The sequence below is a fragment of the Apostichopus japonicus genome, chromosome 14 (genome assembly GCF_037975245.1).
Source record: "Apostichopus japonicus isolate 1M-3 chromosome 14, ASM3797524v1, whole genome shotgun sequence".
NCBI lineage: Eukaryota > Metazoa > Echinodermata > Holothuroidea > Aspidochirotida > Stichopodidae > Apostichopus > Apostichopus japonicus.
The window spans coordinates 4,351,579-4,369,952 of NC_092574.1; the positions used below are offsets into that span (position 1 = coordinate 4,351,579).

Sequence of the window (18,374 nt, forward strand, 5' to 3'; positions counted from 1 at the left end):
CCTGGCAGATTGAAAATAGGGTTTTCTATCAATCAACAGTTGTTATGAGTATGAGATCCACGCTTGGTTAAATATTCTGGCTGTGGTACATAAGAACTGTATTCTAGGACCTGTAATACTATTGTAATATTCAACTGCACTGACTGACTTGCAGACTAAATTTATGGCACTAGCCCCATGTGTTGACAGAAATGGAAAAACATGTCAACTGCAGAAAGATGGAAAAGAGCATTGAAAAGATATGTGTAGAGAAGAGAATTAGTGGAAACAACATCAGACAGACAACACCTGGATGAGTAATGAACACTGAATCACTCCAAGATGCTCCCTCATTCAGTGGATGAAGTAGAGGGCGCTATACACTAACTACTCAGTAAAATCACATTCATGCAGTAACCACACTACACGGTCATCTGAGTCACCATAAGATTAATGCAACGAGCCTCGCTCTCTGCCCTGAGGAGTATAATGACTGATGTAACACTTGTATCAATATCTGTATACATCTGATGTGCAATAGTCACTAGCATCTGCCATTGCAGGTATAGTTAAACACAGACCAGAGAGAAAACCATATCACTATGGCAACACACCTCCAGGGACAGGCAAAAAAATCTGTCCTTCAGCAAAGATGAGCTTACATATCACAATTCGGAAAAAATGGCATTCAGTAAAAATACTTTTTCCCAATACTATTATTTTTATACCTTTATTACTTTATTGTTGTTTCAATAAGGAAATACACAACTATAGAGAATGCCAGCACAAAACATTATAGAGTAAGTTAAATATTACTTTTGTAAAGCTTCCTCTAAAGGGCTTATTCTATATTAGTGATGTATAGACAGAAGAATTCCTGAAGTACAATACAATTTGGCCATCAATAGATCACCATAAATTCAACCTTATAGTCTGTTATGGTATTATAAATTCTTCACTTATTCTAATCCCTAGTAAAGGCAAACTGTGCAGACTGTTTTGTGGAATGTACAGTGATAGAGCATGGCTGCAGTATTGATTAAGAAAAGCCTTGGCATTCATTTGTCGACAGACTGTCTTCCAAATATTCAATTTTCATCCTATTACTGAGCTTGGCATTTCAGTTGTACATTTCATATCTTAAAGCCTGGAATATGAAAGCAAACTTAATAGCAGGACTGCTCATGGCTGTTCATTTATTTTACAAAGTTCTAATAAACTCTGGAGGTACACTATAGAAGAGAGAAACATCATACAGTTAAAATGTACTTATACATAATACAAACTTCACTGAAAATAGGATATACTTTCAATTGTAAATGTAATGTAAATGTAAAAGTATATAAAATCTAGAGCACTACACGCGTTGCATCTGTGCGCTTTACAAACAGTCTAGAATACACAATGACATAAAATAAATACATAAAATATACATAAATACATAAAATATACATAAATACATAAAACAGTAAATACATATACCATATACAGAAATATACAGGAATATGAGATCGAAAAACGATTAAAATTATTTGCAATTATAAGTTATGTTTCCTAGAACACAGTCAATGGATTTGAGGAAGAAAGGGTGGGGGGGGGGGGAGGGGATTGGGATTCCAATATGTTCTGCTGACAGGGTTGAAAATGATTTAACAAATTATGGCAACTCATTCATTAGGAATAATAACAGTGTTTGGGAGATGGAGGGAGAGAGTAGGTGGTATATCAGTTATATAGTTTTAACTAAAACTGAAATATCTGTAACTATCATTCAATTTGTATTGGACAGCCTAAACTAAATGTGGTAGGCAAACTATGGATGCACTTGTGTACTTTTCTTGTGAAAGTTGTGTACTTTTCTTTATAGAGTGTACAAGGTTGTTTTGGCAGACCGTATCCTTTCTCAATATAGCTTAGGATATAAACAACTCTGGAAGCCTGGGTGACAAATTTCATGATTATCTGAAACTCACAATGTTTTTAAATTATCAGTGACAGAAACAACAACAACAATGGCATTCTGCCAAACTTGTCCTTCCTGCTGATAATATCTTAGCTGTTTTCCAATATTACTGTACTTGACCATAATTGACACTTCGTCACTAATTGAAAAAAGCCTCAAGTACGTAGCATAGTGTATCTGCCAAACTATATAGTAATGAGTTGGTATTGACGAAATGTTTAATTATAAATTAAATTGACTCAATTATAGTAGCTGCATCAATATATCAGTTCTAATCTAGGCTAATCTCGGCTTAATGTCTGTATGGAATCCCTGATCAGCACTGAGCTCTCCCCCACCACACTCTTCTTTCTGGCCTTTCCCCTATTTGTACCATTCTCACCTCTTGAGTTCATGCTCTTTCTAGTCCCACTCCTCCCTTTGCAGCCTCTCTCATCCATTCTATTTCTCCACTTCCTATCCCCTCCCCCTCCCCACCCCATCACTCTTCTGTTCATTTCTGCTTCTCCCCAAATACCTTCCTTTATATTAATGACAATTACGGGTAAAAACATGAAATTGTTGACAATTTCATCTATTAAAACTGGCATATATTGAATATATGCTATACTATACTATATTAAATTGTGCTGAGTGCTACTACCTTGCCATATAAACCGATAAGTGCTTATAATTTAACAGATAAGAACAGAAACTCCCTGCATGCAATACTGTAGTAATCACTGTCTTATACACTGTTCGACAGCTGTTTACTGCTACTGTTACGGCCTACAAACTCACCATTTAAAGTTCACTGTCCATCTAGTGCATGACAACTACTGTAACTACCATGTTAATCTCCATGTGCATATAAACTGTATAGAAATATACAACAGCTACATCCATAATACATTATCAAACTAATATATGTTCCTAAATGAATAATCACGGAGAACAGATAAATTGAAGCACCACCTGCTATTACCACATGCACAGTGTGTGGCACTGTAGCTGTATACTGTATAGTACAGCTTACCTTTTCTCCATGGTCAAACAGTTCAATTGAGTACACTCAGCAAGTTAACAGCCCCACAGCATACATACACACTATACTAGTATATATATCCAAATATTACTATGATACTGTATTACAAACATATATGCACAGGCAGATGCCATACCTTGGTAACTGTAATAGTAGTATAATCATTGATGCAGTCTCTGCACAATATCAAACACAGTAGGATTACAGTATCAACAAATAAACCACTCAAATCAACTGATATTCCAGATACTAGAAAAGCTTTTCATCAATTTGAAGGCTGTTACACACACACAGACAGACACAACTGATGCCAGGTGGTGAGGTAAACGATATCCTTACGAACTCTTGTTTTCTTGCAGTTCTGTACAGGCTTGTCTGTTTTACATGGCAACCACACTGGCTATTCTTTGTACCCTGCTAAGATCAAGTGGGTCACTTGGGACCACTAAAACTTTGATTACAGAGAAGCCTGCCTGCCACTACCTGCTTGCTATACACACAGCAGGCTCAGAAATACTTCTTTCTTGTCACAGTTCTTAGCATGTTGTTAGGAAAAACACTCATTGATTTTGGTGATAAAATAAGAATGAAAATACAACAAGACATTGATAAATATGCCAGCAAAATGACTTCCTCAGTGTCAAGTATGTTTAGACAATACTACTTTTCGAAGAAGAAAAGCATTGCAAATTCTCATGTCGATCTTCTTGAGATCAAAAAAGTTCAAGGAAAATATACCATTCAATTTTCCTTAGAAAAATGTAAATTTTAGTCATTTGTTGATTATGTGATCCTAACATCACATCTCAGTGAACTTTACTAGCTTGACGAGTGAAGTTTCATTCAAATAATGGAGAAAAAGTCAAAAGAGTTTGATTTCCAAGTCATCTTTCAATGTGACAAAGATCAATACTGAACGGTAACTAAGTATCAAATTTCTAGAAGCAAATGAAACTGTTAAATTACTAGCTAATTAATATTGATGCGGTGAAACTAATCTCGAACGATATCTTAGGTCCATCCATTTCAATCGTATGTTGATCTGGAACTGAACACAATGTAAATATGTGTCAGGGCAACAAATTTGTTAAATATTAGAACTATTCACCTCTATAAAATGCCCAGAAATTATTACATTATAGCACCATGAACCAATCACATACCTGGACAGGGGCGAGCCAAACCACCACCAACCTTACTGACACTTGTCTCCAACTCTACATACAAATTCTTATCTTCCTAAACTTACATGAGTGGAACATTTTAACATTGTGTCCTCACTTCTGGGGCACCACCCACTTTTTCTTTCGTTCCAAATCTATCATTCAGAATAACAACTAGACGCTTTCAACCAATCAACAAAAGTCAACGTAGTGCACCTCCTGGATGAACTTTGACTATACCCACCACCTCGAGTTGAATTAATACAGCTAATTGTTGATGCGCCATGACACTATTGATTATAGAGTAACATGTGAAGTACTCTCCTGGATGCACTCTATGAGTTTACCTACTTCAACTCTTAAATAAGCCAGATTGTTGATGTGCTAAAATTAAAGACGGAAAGTGAGGCGGCCATTTGCAAATTCAAACAGGAAATTGATAACGACAAATTATAGTTATCTATTCTGGACTGTTCCGTACAGAGTTTAAGTTCGAACATGTAAGTTCTTAATTTGAAAAGTCAAAATGAATTATTTCTAAATCAGATCATAAAGTTTAAATGTTTTGCAATATTAGTAACATCTAAACCTCCCAACTGTCCGTGCTGACTTGTACTGGCTCATTTGCATCTAGCACACTGGGCAGTATAAATGTTATTATTTAGCTAAATGTAGTCACAGCTCATATGCTTCTAGCACACTGGGCAGTATAAATGTTATTATTTAACTATGTATGTAGTCACAGCTCATTTGCATCTAATACACTGGGCAATATAAATGTCACTGTTTAACTACATGTGGTTAGAGAGGCATTTCCCTGTTGTTATTGCCTTCAGACACAGGTTTATGAAAATTGTAAAATGAATACTTTTAAAGAACACAAATCATGCTATCCCAAATGATCACCATCTGATATATTTATAGAGATGTTTAGGATCAACCATTATACTATTTGCTTTCATTTGTAAGATCTTAATCCTCAAGTGTCACGCTCGACAACAAACTTGTGTTTATATTATAATGCAACTACGATAAATTTATATAGGATGTTCGGCTATTAATTTATATTAATTAGTCCGGGATTTATCATGTATGTATGTATCAGTGCACGTATATTGGAACATGGAATTCTCCTTTATTTTCAATCTGAGGATCACGACTTAATTATTAAACCACATTTCGATTGGATTAGTAGTTACAAGAGTTTTTGCAGTTAACTGACTAATGATCCGTTTTCTATATTTGTTACAGGAACATTAACTATATATTACCATTATTATTGTGTATGGATTAATGGACATATGTTTATCGATATATGTTATATGTTGAAGAAACTATCGCTGTTCTGCACCAGGCCCCAGCGACACCTTTCTTATGAAAACTGGGACTGGTTAGAGAGAACAGCGTAGAGAACGTCATCAGGACTGCGAAGAAAAAAAGGTGAGTTAATAATATATAAAACGTGCCAAAGTGGTGACCCCGACATGATTCGAACGCGCAATCTCTTGTTAATTTGATATTTTCATAGTAAAACTATTCAGATTGCTGCTTTCATACTGTTTTTTCTCTCACAGTATCAGCGAAGTGGGGTTTGTTTTCAGATTTCAGTTACACTTGCAAACAAAACAAAACATTTTATCCAAATAAATATTAATGCAAAGTTGTGCACAAAGAGAAACATTACAATTCCAAGCAGAGTTCAATCATGACATTGTTCTTCTTTGTTTTAAAGATCAGTCTTATTTATAATTGTGTAAAGGTAATCAGTGCTGGCCCTAAATTATAGAGAAGCAGGCTATCATCAATGCAGGTTTTCACAAGTATTTTCTTCTTCATTCAAACTGGAGGATGCACAGAGGATCAAAACCTGGATCAGATCCTCTGCCTAAAATCAACATCTCCCCAAGAATGCTCCTATACTCAGGATTTGGCTCCAAGCTAGCCCTCTGCGACCAATTCAGGGGAGCTACGTAACACCCTGCTTAGTTCTTGACAATATATCACAAAAGCAGTATACATTTAAGCATTATAGGTTTAATATCATCATTGATTAGGTCATGGACATAACAGTAAATCCATACTACAGTATAAGGGCAGAGTTATCTCCAGATCCTGCTGGCATTCAATAGTTAAATAGATAACTTCATATCAACACAGTCCTGGGGATTGAATGTCTGTACTTAACTGTACATATGAATCATTCCCTCGTAATCAATAACCAAATGATATAATGATACGGCAGATACCGCTGGTTACAACTTCTGATGTGTGCTCTTCCAGATGCCCAAGGGTCTGCATTTCAATCATTCTGAATCAACGAGAAACAACATCCTCTCTCCTAGAAGGGCCTCTTTCCAATTATCATTTAAATGTTTGATTGATTATTAAAAGTTAATGTCTCTAACCACACTAGGGCACCTCAATCGGGGATGTATATTCACCACATAGCCATCCCTGCAGTAAGATTTGGATTTAATCAATATCTTAAGTAATTTAGTTGTCTGATAAGGAACAATGCATTCTATCAGTACAGATACACAAAACATATTTTAAAACTTATTTGTTTTTTTCTTCATATTTGACCATCATTTGCATGCATGAAAGCCTTCGGGAGGTTTTCACTTCAACCTCAAAAGTAATATTATTGATTATCTTCAAATGTCCCCAAGAAAGTGTTTATGAGCGTAGATGAGTTTGGGGAGGGAGGGGGGGGGGGGAAGAAGCTGATATCCAGGGTTTTCCAGTGATCAAGGTGGGGTTCTTTCGTGGGGTCATTGGTTCTGATCCCTCACCTGCCTGCTCTTGCCAAAACCTCTTTACTATTTCTAACGTTGTTCACTGTTTCTCATCTCCTCTTTATCCTGTATTAAAGGATAATCAAATACTTGTTCATACATGTATCGTATGTAATGTCAGTGCTTATGACAGCGATAACCCAGGGTCACTCTTACATCAAACTGCCTGTAATGTTATTGTACTGTTCAATCAAGTTAAGTATGACTGCCTATGCAGCGGAGGCCTCTACTGTTACAAATGGAATGTCACTTGTTCTAAGCTTTAAAGTCTCTACAATCTCACCTCAAAAACCTCTTCTTGATTAGATTAAGTGGAGGAGAGGCAGACTGCATGGAAGGGGTCACCCACTGATCCAGGGAGATGAAATCCTCCAGGGTTAATTGAGGTGTCACCTTAAAGCAACTGAGGTTACAGCTTCATCTAAGAGGGTGACTCCAGTGATCTTAATCTCATCATTCCTGTTATAAGGAGCCATTGTTTGAAAGAGAGCAAGAACTGAAGTGTACTGTATTTGAGACTGACTTTCATCCACATGATACTACTCATACTGACCCTATGGTTTTAAGGAGAGAAGAGAGAGGCGGGAGGAGGGGGGTGGGGGGTAGGAGGAGTGTAAATGACTATGACCTACACCCATGTATGATATTATATAGTTGTGTATGACCAGGTACAATATCTATCACATTTATCTCCTTGTTTGGTTTCCTGAAAGGGAAACTATGGAGTCACTATTACTGACCTTGAAAACTATCAGGGGGGGGGGGACTGCGGATTGCAAAGTCCGCTATGACTATAATGGGGATCGCAAAGTTGGTGATTAATATTATGGTTAGATTCGTCCAACACCGCAACATACAGAAACGCTGTACTCAAAGCCAAAGAGTTTGTTTGGCCAGGCGACGGGGAAGGTTGCTATTACTAAAACGGTAGGGTTTGCAGTGTTTGTCAATGTTAGAAAAAAACATTCAACAGGTAGAATAAAATTATCAAATGAACCTAAAAATTATACTTGGTAATGAAATTAGTATTAATAGTTGATAATATAATGTAGTATGTCTTTAAATGTTAACATATATGTGTTGTATTTGATACAGAAATTGTTGACCGCCTATACATTAGTCCATGTACCTGTAGCTTTGGTTAGTACTGTACCATTATTTGATAGGGGTCATGTAAGTTGGCTTTAAATACAAACAAAAATGGCAATATATCTATAATGAAACTAATTGCTTGCATGGCAAATTCATATAAGGAATACAAGCAATTCTTTTATGTATTCTGAAATAAAGTTCTCATACGACTACTCAAAAATGTATATTATTACATGCCAACCTTACGATTTCATAATGAGTAGAATCCCAGTGATAAATCTCACGCAGTACCGATTAATCAGGTCACACATCCGGAGTCTATTCACTCTAAGTTCTTCAATACCGCCCTCAATTCCTTTTGAGAACATTTCACACTATACTTTTGATTCACTTTCTTCTTTGGTCCCCTGCCCCCCCCCCCCTTGACCCCTTTTTTTATTTTCAGAGATGCTAGACAGAAATATTCTGACAGATTTCAACAAACAATGGAATTCCATCCTTGCATTATTGGTATAAATTGGACATTAACAGATATACTGTACGTACACAGTGTATTACCATGTTCAAACTGATTGCAAACACATCTGGTTTTGGTCATATAAATCCTGGTTAATGGATCATCAACTCATAATGATGAGCAAAGTAATAGCTTTTCTCGCCTGGTTTGATCACTTTCCAAAATGTTCCTAAGTAGAGTAATTAAGATGATTTTACTATGACATTTCAACAATATAAAATTAATTTCAGTGTATGTTCTCAGCTCAAAGTCACAAGTCAACCTGACTGTTTTATTATTTTTATTATTGTCATCTTTAAATTGAAGTTCAAGCCAGCTGTTTTGCAATATCTCTTTTAGCAGTTTTTACCAAATTTATGGAATGCCACTCGAGGTACAGTTGGAACCAATCGAAATGATATCCTTTTACGGTAGATTTTACACCAAATTAAAATGATCATCTTACAAGCAAGCACTTGGTTTTGATAAACATATTACCAAACTACCATTAATATGGGCCAGTGTACCAACTACTGTACATAGCTTCTACAATAGCTTGAATTATGGCATCCATCATACAAGTGCAATCAACACACACACACATATACACTTAATAACAGTAGTGGAGTACAGACAGGTATTATGTGTGGCATGATATTAACACATGTGTGTGGTGGTAGTTGCATATTTCAAGGTGATGTTAGGCCTTACCAGCAAGCCCCTGCAGTTATTAGCTACAGTAAATGTCCAGACAGGGAGGGATCTTTCAGCAATATTGTTATATTTAATGTAAAGAAAAATATCTATCAACTCTGTTGAAGGTTTTAATGTCATCCAGTGACCTTGGAGACATTTCTGACAGGAAAAAAATAATTCAAATTCAAAATATGTCAAAAACAGCAAACACCTTGCTCAGAGCAAAATAATCCCATTTTGATGCGAATATGACCCAATGACATGACCTTTGGCCTCGTACCTGCCAAAATTGTGAAACTCAGAGGGCAGGAATTTCAATAATTAGACAATCTTGTTGTAAATACATCAACTCAGTCATAATTGTGATGAAAGGTACACACAAAGACTCTGGGCAAAATGTTTATGGCATTTGTGAAAATGATTCAGTTTCACTATTGAAGGAGGAAGGAAGGGTAAAAATATTCCTACAGAAAGTTAGCATTCCTTGTGGTAGCACTAAAACAAGGGATGATACCTAGGGGAGATCAAACCACTATGCAGCATGTGAACATTAGGCAAGGCAAAAGCCTTAGGTGATTCACATCTCACCAAAACAAGAAACCTACAGATTAAACTAAAATTTTCTGTCATCAGAAACTTGTTTATTGGACAATACTTTGGACACATGTCTTTCCAAATAGTAATGTTTTATTAGGACAAGACCAGGGATCTAAATTGGGGAGGGAGATGGCAAACAGGATGAGAAAAATCAAGGAAAGAAAGATGGTTTGGGTTCTCACGTACAAAAGCACTGATCTTAAAAGATTATTACCCATGATACCATAGCACTGGTCCTTGAGGGTGCACAGTGTTAAAAGATTACCAGGGCATACTAGGCACTGTAGAATGAGGTGCTAAGGTTGTGAGGAGACAGGTAAGCGAGGAGCGAAGTAAATAGATTATTACCCATGATACCATACACTCTATAATCCATCAAAATGTTTACCATGATAAACTGAAGTTAACGACCTGTATCCTAACATTTACTACAGTATACAGTTTGGCTGAAACTATGTAACAATTGTACCAACGTATAAGAGTGTTACCAATAGTTGCAAGCTACACTAGGTAGCTCAGAGTGCGAATTTAACGAAGACAGGTGAGAGACATTCAGTCCCAGGTTTAACTTCCGTTTCTACCTTTGATATCTTTCACGCATGACGCTTCCTGCATGATACTAACCAACATGTCTCTCAGATCAAGAATAAATAGTCTTTTTAAAAGTAAAGTAACCAGATACCTTAATCCATAGAGAAGCTTGGTTTAAGCTTGATTTAAGTATAGATCTTCTGTACATATGTGTATAGTATATTTTGTTAATGTACACATGCATACTGCACATATATGACTAGCTATGTTATATACCAACTAAATTTTTATAATGGTACTGGTGTTTGTATCACACAAAGGAAAGGTTGCCCCATCATAATCCCGTAACCAGGCAACATATGAATAACAACTTCTCCTTGCTGTTTATGGAGAGATGCAGTACTGCTAATAATTAATTGTGGCTAGTGTGTAATGATTGATTTTGAGCCGTGGTAATGAGTAAGTGTGGAAATTGATAAGCAATGCATTAATTCACTTGTAAGCCAATTCTATCAACGACAAAGACCAACGGGAATCGTGACTCAATTTTCTCTTCTGTTTACAAGAAAGAAAACGCTTTATAGTAAATTGTCCCCATATGAAAGAATTAATGAAACTTGCAAATAAGTTGCAAGTTAAAAACTCTATATACTGTAAAGGCCCATAAATGTTACATCTAAGTTGGATAGCCTTGTACAGTACTGTGAATCAAGTGTGTACATTAGAATGTTCATATCAACAATGTAAGGTAACTGAGTAAACACATTAAGGCATTTTACCCTTAAAACAATGCACTGCAAAACAACATGTTACACATGTACAGGCCTGTATGTGTGCAAGGAGTATGATTTGCTGCTGATACCAATACTATATAGTCATGTACTACAGTGTAGTATTCACCTTCCAAGAGAGTATCATATAAAATACCTATAAAATGAATTCTGAATTACTTCTGGTCAACATACTCTATGTGCCATACAGTGTATGAATAGAAGCTGACACAGTAACACAAGCTTCGTCATGTGATGGCAATATTTACATGTGACAATGTTCAAACCAGTTCTGACTGTGAAATCATGCTAATGAGCTTAGGGGTCGGTATGGGGAGATATTACAGTTTTTCATAATGACCATAGGGCCTGCTCTCAAAATTGGTCATAATCAAATTTAATTTAATTTTTAGTGTTGAGATTTAAAAGGAGGATTTGACAGGCCTGATCTTTTAACTGATTACTTTCCAGAAAGTTTTCTTGAATAATCCCTGGGATATCTGGACTTTCTTAAAAAAATTGTCCAAACTGTTACAAAGTGAATTGCGCAACAAAATTAATGCTCCCAAAAACTGATTGTTTATCAGCTTCAAGGAAAGCTTTATTTCTATTAAGTGATGAGAAATAAAGTGGTACATTCCAGGACCAATAATTGTCATATATCCTAATACTGCAGCTTTGTGTTATCTGACATGTGACCCATTTGGCGCCTGTTGACCTAACTTGGTGAAAATAAATACAGATATACATTTATCATGTACAACATATCATTTTGAGAATGTTGCTGTAATTCGTAGCCTGCAATCTTGACAGCAAATTTCAAGATAACTTTTATTAAGCAGCTAGCATGGTCTGCATACATCACAAACACAAATACAGTAGCTCATTCCTGATGAACTATTTTGTTCATAGTGATCCACGTCTCCACAAAGTCTTCAAACAATCAAAATTACCTGCTCAGTAAATTAACTACAGTATGAAACGGAAAGAATTAGAATTTATGATCAGTCTTTGAGAAACGCTGAGGGAAGTCATGTGACTGTCAAAGAAAGGGTTATAAAATGACCTCTATCATGTATGTTCATGCACACTGTTTCAAAGGAAGGAAGTTTATTATATTCAACCAAGCTTGAAGTGCTAACCTCCTTACTTGGAAAGATTCCCACGATCACCTACAAACAGTAAGTAGCTACTATCGTGTATGACAGAGTTTTAAGGAGATATGGCAGAATGATGACGTCCATAATGTTATAATTTCATACTTTTTAAGTATGTATTAAACACGAAAGCAACGCATGAGGATTTCATACCAAGTTACTGCACATACTACAAAGTACTGCACAAGAACCAAAAAACTTTAAATCAGCAATCACTTTGAATTTAAGAGAACAATAACACCAATGACACTTATATCAATGAAATACTATTTTTAATTTGCTTTATCGTTTGTATTAAGTGCCTGTGACACATTGGTTCGTATTGTGCACTATAAATATGTAAAAATTAATTATTATTACTATGTAGCTTATTATGACCTCACGTCAATGTTCACTATTGGATATCTTTTATACCTACTGTATAGAGCTTCTCTTAAAGACTGCCCTCTCTAACACTATCTTTGCCAGTCCATATTGTAAAGTTCTTGTTATTTATTACATTGTTTGTGTAAATACATCACTCAATGTTTTTCGGTTGATATGGAATGCATCACATCATTCCAATCTATAGAGCTCTGATTGACTAAATGGTAAATAAACCCTGATCTGAATGCTACATTATACTGTACAATGTCAACAACCTTCTTACTAACTTGCAACAGCTGCAGCATAACACTCGCTATCATTAATTAAATCTGTACTTCCCACCATAGTAAATTGACTGTGCCACATTAGCTTCCATTGCCTACTGCTGAATGTAATATTATTGAATAAATTCTAAAGTCTAGAAAGGCAGCTAGTATATAAGTTATGTATGTACACAATTACACATTCAGCAAACAGTGGCAATGCAAGGAGTGAAATTCAACTCATTAATAATTATCACAAAGATTTCTTATGCAGATTGAGAAACAGTTGTGATATACAACTTGAAGAATTGCAAATTTTCAGTAAAAATGCTATATGTACTGTACGGTATACCGTATGCCTGACACATTTAGTACAGAGGACTGGCGACCAAATACAAAATGCTACGTTACGACTTGTTCTAGTTTATTTCGAAACTGTTGTATATGATCAAACCAATAAAACTACATTGCTCTGTAAAAGTCAGTACCTACATGTATTGTGCCTGTATGATATATCGGACAAGGAGCTAATAGTGCAATAAAACAATTATGACATTTCATGATTTAGCCAGAAAATTGCCACTCGGTGCCAAAACCTTCCTGAACAAGTCCTTTATTGTAGGAAGAAGGAGGTGTAGCATCCTTCCACAATTCCACAGTCAACATGAAACTTCCTTCCCATTTCGTAAAAACAAGTTTTGAAAAAAAAAGTCCAATATTCATCATAGGTACAGTGGTACAACTACAATATAGTCCTGCAATCAATACATAAGAGATATGTATGAGAAAGCAAATAACTTGTGTAAGTGTATGTGCAATTCAGTGTATTCACAAACAAGATATGACTATCAAGTAATGGAAAATGACTGATGTGTTTCTGAAATTCTTAGTAGCTACTCACAAATGTACAAACAAACATATATGCCTGTTACGTATTCCAATATGGAAGAGTCTATGGGTTAGTAAATGAACGGTACAGTAAGTTCATGCATTTAGTCGGAGAGAGTAATAACCAAAAATTGCTTGGAGCACTGCCAGTGCAAGGATCTCAAAGATGCTGGTATTGATATCTCATATATTGCCATTATATATAATTATTTATTACATATATCTGTCAAGTTTTGTCATTTTGCTGAGCTACAAATCGATAAAGTTTTTAACTTCCTTAAATACTACGAGTTGACACGTGTGCCTACTGTACCCGCAAATGTATCTACATGTAGTGCTACACTAGTATAGGTTGTACAGTATATAAGTGCATGTATGAAGTAAGGATATATGCAAGTATTATATAGTAATATATACTGTAGTATATATAAAGTAATATTATAGGGTTGTCCAAGGGATGATATTGGGTTTTGTGAACAGCACATACTGTTATCTGGAATGCAAGTATATACTAGAATTCGGCATTCAACCAAGTATTAAGAACACATCACATCATTTGTCAACTGTGTTCGTCAGGAAATGATACCACCTTCATTTTGTCTAACTTTCATCACATTATCTTCAGATGTCATATACAGTATGAAGTAAATTTGTGCCAAAATGTGGCAAACCAAACACAAAATTCACCTTTAAAACTGTCTTACAATAGTATGAAATAAGCAACAGTTATGACAGACAGATGCATCAGAGTTAAGGTTGCTTAAGAATAGAGGATCCTAAATTGTCTTAAGGCTCTCTGTGATGTATATCATTCTATGTTACCTATCCCTCCCTGTGTCACCTATCCCTCCTGTGTTGCCTATCCCTTCTGTGTTGCCTATGCCCTCCCGTTTTGTCTATCCCTCCTGTGTAAACTATCCCTCCAGTGTTTCCTATTCCTCCCTATGTCACCTATCCCTCCAGTGTTTCCTATCCCTCCCTGTGTCACCTATCCCTCCAGTGTTTCCTATCCCTCCCTGTTTCACCTATCCCTTCCTGTTGCCTATATGCCTTCCTGTCTTGCCTAGATCCCTACTCTGACGTCTCTCTGATCTCCTTTACAATCACCTTTCAAACATCTAGATAATATATCACTTTGTCTCAACTCTCTCTAGCCTGGCAATGTTTGTATCACATTTTAAGCAATACAGAGCTGTTAGCAAATAAATCTTTAAATCAATTGGTAGATAGGAATGTACATATATATATGTATGGTATTGAATTAGAGACAGGTAAAAAGAGAAGAGTGACTCATTTACCTTATGCTACTCGTAGAACTGTCATTCCTCACATAACACTCCTACAGCTACCAATGACTAGTAATTACTATTCTTCACAGAAAGCAATTAGACAGCAATTGATGCAAGCAGATTGGCTCAATCCCACGTTAATTCTCTAATTAACATTCGTGTCAACAAAAGCTTCCCATTTGAAATTCCATTTAAAGTCACACAAAAATTATATGGCTCTTAACTAAATTAAATGTCAATATTGTTCATTAAAGCTCACTAAAGAACACTTTTCAAATGATTTATGGATAAGCTTGGTACTGTAGCTCTAATAAGTACATACACATTTGCCGCCTGTATTAAACTCGAATGACAGTGCCTTGGCTCACTACTTGCTTGCTATGATATGCACTGTAGAATATTGTACTACTGTATATTGGCTGTTTAATAGTGAACATTACTTGCATTTTTGTACAACAATGAGAATGTGAAGTGTTATTAGCCAAGAGGGTCACACCCTCAGGGAGTAAAATTACTTCATCAAGTGTAAAACAATATCTCTGATAAACACCTATTGTTTGTGTATTTCAGTCTCGTACACACACATTGAAATACTGCACTTGAACTATTTACATACGTACTTATGTTTTGCTTTCTTAAGTTGACGAAAACCCAACAACGACGGCGTCGTCTTTCCCTTATCATAATAGATATTTCTGTCACGAACAAATTTTCCAAACAGACTAAGTCAAGTTGGGGGGGGGGGGGGGCAGCCATTTTGTAAACAAGTTGTGTAATACTATAGGTCCAATAGGAGTGGGAGGTGAAATCTAAGTTTTCATTTTTCATATTTTCAAAGTGTCGACTTCAAAGTGTCCGACATATTTTCAAAATGTTGACAGTGTTGATGCTGAAACCAGTGCCATGATACCATCATTAGCTGGTTAGAGGTTGGGAACCTATAGACTTAAGATTCTCGACGTACATGTATAACCAATCTCCCTTGCAGAAAATTAACATTGTATATATATCAACAAAACCGATAAACCAGAGAACGAAAACGTTTAGCGGTTCGGATGACTAAACATGTTCATAGTGTGGTAAGCCATACATGGTAATATTCATGAACTTGTGCGCACCAAAATGTTGACTAAAATTATCTGTTGAGTATCTAGGGGCAACATATATAAGGAAGGTACCAGGAATCACTTTTGTTGACAAAGTCTATTTAGTGACAAAGTATCATAACATTTTGCACCTAAATGTTCCAAAAAAATCTTCGGCCCAAACAAATTGGCGCAAAATGTATTTTCCAAAAAAAATAGAACCCCAAAAACTGTGGGCCCACAAATTTCCAGCCCAAAGAATGAGTGTCAAATGCATTTGAGGTGGAAATAAATTTGGGCCCACCGGGCCTAAAAATGGGCCCGGAATATTTGGCGGCCCAGATGGTCCCAAAAAATGTACGCCTAATTATTGTTGCAAAGAAAATGTACTTACTACTGTATATAATTACATCACCATACAGCGTAAAAACTAAATCGGAAATACAGTTGCAGAGATATTGACATTTAAACAAATTTATGGTACGTCCAGCCCACTCATTAATATTCAAGATATGGGAACCCTCCCATATCTTGAATATTAAACCAATAGAGCACATCTACTCAGCATAGGGCATCTATCTGCCAAGTATGACATTGATTCAACTTGTGTTTGTTGAGATATTATGTTTACAAGCTGTTTTCGATGATTTCCCATTAAGCCCCACCACTTATTAACATTAACGAGATGAACTTTGTTGTTGCAAAGAACATGTACTTACTATGTAGTTATATCACCATCCCGAGAATGAACTAAATCGAACATACGGTTGAAGAGAAATTGCCATGTTTACAATTTTACTTTAAGCCCCACCCACCCACTCAATAATATGCATGATAGCCCCACCACAAAAAATAGGGATCACCTACTGACCCTGACTAATACTAAGTATGACATCAATCACTCATTTCCTTCTTGCAATACCATGTTTACAAGCTAGGGCATACACACACACACATACAGTACGCAAACACACGCCAACTTGATTACATAGGTTCTGATGGATGCAAAGCATCGGAACCACAAGTGAACCACATTTGGCTAGATGATGTCATATTTAGACTTGCTCAAAGTCTACTGTATAGATGTACAACAACATTACATCCAATCACATATGAATTTTTTAAGCAGCTGTTTGTGTAGCTCGGTCACTAATTCCCAATGATTTTAGCAAATTGTCTTTGATTATCTATATTTCTCATTAAAAACTACTGTACTGTACCTTTGTATATATTTTTTTATCCAAATATAGGAGCAATAAGTATTAATAAATTATTGAAAAAGAATGTACTCATAAATATTAATGAATAATTACCTTGGACGAGGTTATCTCATATTTACGTCAATAACGTCTTTGCTATAAACTTTGGTACGTCTTAATATTTATTGAATAATAATTCATCATAGCCTGCACACTGACATCTCATTGTGTACGAGAGCCACTACAGTACAGTAGTACAGTACATAAAATGCCAGTGATCATATCTCTTAAATACTGGATATTAATTTGCAATCCCCATCAGGACTTATCAAAGCTACTTTAGTCGGTGAAACACGAACACAAGGATGGCCGTTGACAAGTAACTGAAACATAATTAAATTAAAAAATCAATATGAATAAAACGCTTCCACAGGGATGACAAATTGGGAGTAGGCCTAGAAGTAGAAGATGAAGAAAGAACTGGCCAACAGAGAGTTTGATAAAGCTCAACGAAAAGATGGAACATTTGGTCAAAGCAGTATAATAACATTGTGAAACTCAAGCATTATCGGAACGAGGCAGCAAGGACTGCTGAGGGCGACAGTAGCTGTGCAATCTTCGCATGAGTCAGAATCTTTAAAGGCCGTAATCAGATCACTTCGCTATATTTTCATACATCTCGTCAAAAATGACCTAATTTCCCAGCCCAGAAAAGCTCCTCTCTACTCCGACCGCGCCAGGGCCATCAAACCGTGAAATTTGTAAAAACCGACTGAGCAAACAGAGTTAAATTATGAATATATGGGATCTTTGGAGGAGAAATGATTGTCAAATGTGGAAAGCACAGAATGGTATTAGTTCGCTTTCTGGGCAGAGTAAATTACACTGGTACACACATCGGAAATGGCACTAATACGAGCACACTGTAAATAGTACGTTGACTTGAGCACTGTGTACAGTTCGGTTAATGTATTATAACTGCAGGCTGAGCTCTGTGTGTGCATGGTGGGTGGGTGGATGG

The 18,374-nt window shown here is 36.1% G+C and overlaps 1 protein-coding gene across 2 annotated transcripts in view; it reads right to left on the minus strand.

Annotated features, from left to right (window-relative positions):
* LOC139979346 (uncharacterized) overlaps positions 1-18,374 on the minus strand; it is a 69,343-nt gene that overhangs the window by 40,311 nt on the left and 10,658 nt on the right. Inside the window, exon 1 of one of the 2 annotated variants that reach the window (XM_071990044.1) lies at positions 2,723-2,743. The exons of the other annotated variant lie outside the window; for it this stretch is intronic. Coding sequence (XP_071846145.1) covers positions 2,723-2,725 — 3 coding nt within the window. The 5' untranslated portion in view covers positions 2,726-2,743. Of the gene's footprint in view, positions 1-2,722; positions 2,744-18,374 lie in introns of those variants that run through there. 2 annotated transcript variants of the gene reach the window in all.